Source organism: Apium graveolens, chromosome 5, assembly GCF_009905375.1.
Source record: "Apium graveolens cultivar Ventura chromosome 5, ASM990537v1, whole genome shotgun sequence".
Lineage (NCBI taxonomy): Eukaryota > Viridiplantae > Streptophyta > Magnoliopsida > Apiales > Apiaceae > Apium > Apium graveolens.
In genome coordinates, this window is record NC_133651.1 from 27,847,839 (window position 1) to 27,851,636 (window position 3,798).

At 36.2% G+C, this 3,798-nt stretch overlaps 1 protein-coding gene across 1 annotated transcript; it reads right to left on the reverse strand.

The window, feature by feature from the left end:
* LOC141723735 (large ribosomal subunit protein uL15x-like) lies at positions 1 to 628 on the reverse strand. Its single transcript, XM_074525617.1, has one exon. The coding sequence runs from the start codon at positions 562 to 564 to the stop codon at positions 133 to 135; it is 432 nt and encodes a 143-aa protein (XP_074381718.1). The 5' UTR covers positions 565 to 628; the 3' UTR covers positions 1 to 132.
* Between the last annotated feature and the right edge of the window lie 3,170 nt (positions 629 to 3,798).

Here is a 3,798-nt window from a genome sequence, read left to right on the forward strand (position 1 = left end):
TATAGCAAACACGTAAAAACATATTCCAAATCAAACATATCCATAATAATCTCATAATAACAATTAAGAAAAGCAGTCATAATTTATCCAAAACATTTAACAAAAATAAACTCGATAACCAAACCACGAAAACTAAGCAGTAAGCACAACAGCGCCACCAGCCTCCTTAATTTTCCTCTCCGCATTCTTCGAAACAAGTTTAGCCTTAACGACAACCGCACTCGGTATCGCACCTTTCCCCAAAACCTTAAAATACCCTAACTGACTCACATCAAGCACTGGCGTCTTATCTCCAGCACTCTCCTTAACATCTTGTGGGACCATTGACCAGAGCTTATCAACGTTGACTATTGGACAGTAGAATTTGTTACGGAGCTTGTGAAAGTAACGCATACCGACCTTTCCGAAATATCCGGGATGGTATTTGTCAAAGAGGATGCGGTGGTGGTGCATGCCGCCGGCGTTTCCTCGGCCTCCAGGATGCTTGCGGTGCTTTCCGATACGGCCGTGCCCGGCGCTGACGTGGCCGCGCTTCTTCCGGTTCTTTTTCAAGCGGGTTGTCATTTTATGCGGCGTAGAGGAGGCTTGGTTAGGGTTTGTTGGGATTTAAAGGGGATTAGAGGGGTTCGTGGTTGTTTTACCTCTTTTGCCCCTCTCGTTTATTTTAATATCGGAATGTTTTGAGCAATTTATTTTTTGAAAAAGAAGAAATAAATATTCGTGAAATGAAAGTTCAAAATAATTGCACCGGCTAAATTGATAATAACCATCTCACACAAATATATATTTGTAGTGGAGTAAATGTATCTTCGTCTGCTATATCGTATAAGAGTTATAATTAGTAACAAATATTTATCGGTATAATGTAACTGTATTTTCATTACTTGCTATGTGCTCTAGTGATAGCGAGGGTTCGAACATGTACAAGAATAATACGGGTGCGGGTGCGTGAGTATGTTCGGTTAGCTAAAAAAATTCCTAGTTAGCAAATAAGCTTCAAGTTCGTTGAGTAGGCATAAACATGACCATTATCAAATAGGAAGCAACATTTCACAGAATGATTTTACAACCTCCACTACTAATTTGATCATTAGTAATTCAGCAACAGGCAGCACTAGGTTCCTACTCCTAGTGTTATCTTGATTGCTGTAGATATCGTTCTGAAAGACGGCAAATTTAGCTGAAATTTATCTCAGAGGAAACAGTAGAAATGTAAATGTGAGCACAGGACTGTCATGTGGGAAGCTCGCATATTTCACAGAGACCATTCTGGAGTGTAGTATAAAATTTGTATAAATTTCTAACATAACAAAATAAAGAAAACTGAATCAAGAGTGGCAATATCCTGGAATGACAAACTAGTCGCTATTTTCTTGCAAGTGTCACAGAGACCTGGTTAAATTGTCAATTGAGCACAAGTTTTCATGTGATCAAATTACTTCTTGTAGTGAACCTATGTTCATTCCTTATTAGGCAACATGCAACTCTGCTTCAATCCACTGAGCCATCCGCATCAGCCCAATTACAGTAATTCAGGTGAAGAGTCAAAAACTAAATGAATGCCTTCACTGAGGAACGAGTTTGTATTACCAGGCATGACTCATGAGCAGAAGACAATTTCCAAGGAGCACGGCAGGATTTATAGCCCATCTAAGTACTTCCATGTCAATTTTACCAAGAGAAACAAATACATTTGCAATCCCTTCTTCTCTGCTGCTCATCGTCGCCTATCTCCATGATTTCATGTGCCACCTGCCAACTACAGCAACTAGGTCCATCTTATGAGATGTTTGTTTCCGTCGTCTTTATGTCTCATATCAGTGCTCATCTTGTACCTAACTAACAAGAACTAAAGGCCATAAAGATTGAAAGAGGGCCCTAAAAACCAATATCTCAAGTATGGGGCTTTGATTATAATGTTGCTTTTAACAGTCATGTATAGAAATGAATATGACAGCATTATCTTTTGTCAACTTGCAGGCCTTTGTCTTGGTCACTTTGTTTGTACAGTCACATGTGAATGGATTTGGCTCTAGGCAACAGGCTGTATTTTTAACAACAAACTTTTGGTATTTGGACAACTTAAAGAAGATAAATCCGAGAAGAATTTTTTTTTAATGATATCAAAATTGAGAACATTGTAATTCATCCGCACTACATTATACATCTCTTGTTATTCTTCATCACAGAATCTCTATCCATGGATAACTATATAATATCTTTTATTCGAGGATTTGTTTATCTAGTTAAAAAAGTTGTAGCAAATATTTTCCAGAGGTTACCATCATAGTAACCTACTTTGAGACCTGAAAACTATTAACACATTATATTATCATCATGCCATTTTGAACCTTATGCCTGCTAGTTTAGTAAGCACTAACTAATTGCTGTATTCGTGTCACATAATCTGTATCTTTGCGAAAATAACAGAAGGTGGTTCAAAATAATTGTGATTTTGGATAAAAGGATGTGACAGATACAAAACGAGAGAGGAACAAATCATCCACCATATGTGTTGATCAAGACAGGCACTACCTTTAGCATATCTTGATGAAAATCTCAAGTTACTATGTCCAGAACAGAGACTGAGACTTGACATAACTAATTCCAGGTTCAAAGTTTGCTAAATTTAATATAGGTCATATATACCGACACAAATTCAATGTTCTGAAAGCATCAAGAGATACTAAGCAGTCGATATATAGACCCTTTAGCTTTTGATCCTTGTAGATAGACACCTATCCGGTCTAATTTGCACTTAGTTTTTGTCTGCCATCTTTGTGACATATTTTGCAAGGGAGGAGGTAAACCCTGTGATTAGGTAAGAGTTTCAGTGGAAAAAAAATATGCTTTATTGGTTTGTTTATGAAAATTTTAAACGATTAATACAATTAGAGTAAACCATAGTAGCTGGTCATAAGCGTAAAGGATCAAGATATCTTGGCACATTACTCTTAAGATAACGATATGTACAGTGAAGACACTGCACTGCTGTGGCACATTACAATTCAGATACAAACGCCCATATTTAAAATGATTCTCTTGACAATATATTGATCAACAGGACCACCTATCCACCTTGTTAAAATAAGTGAACCTTGATCATTTGATTCATTCAGTCACTAAACTGCATCATTATAGATCACTACCTTCAATCAGTTATTTCATTTTACAAGATATGTTTCAGAGTGCAAGTGTGCAACTCCCACTTACATATTACTCGATTTTAAGTGGCGTAGCATCAAACATGCAACTCTCGATATTGGCCCAAAGTTTCATATAAAGGAGCAATAATCAACTTTTCCAAGAGGTTTGCAATCCTGAGATGCAAAGGGTCTAATCTTCCCACCAAAAAACAGTACTTAAAAGTAGGATGGACCAGGAATCCATTACTCTAATGTGGACCAATAATAAGAGGAATATATGATTAAATAGATATCTAAGCTTGTAATTTAATCTAATAAGTAACAATTTGACACCATCTAACTATAACTGAATTAGTATCATGTTCACATCATCTTTTGAAAAAATTGCTAAAAAGTATTGATCACAGTTAAAGATGGTTTTTGACTTTCAATGTCATATTCCACAATCTCTATTCTTATTGCAACCACCTTTTTAACTTTATTATAGGAGTACAATGAAGAATGTTGAAAACTGGTTAGAAAATGTAAAAGAAATCAACAAATAAATGTCATCAAGTGTGAAGACAGGTGGGGGATACACTTAATGTATGTATCTTAGAATATCTTAGAGATATCTTTCCTCAATCTCTATATAAAGAATTAATGCACATTG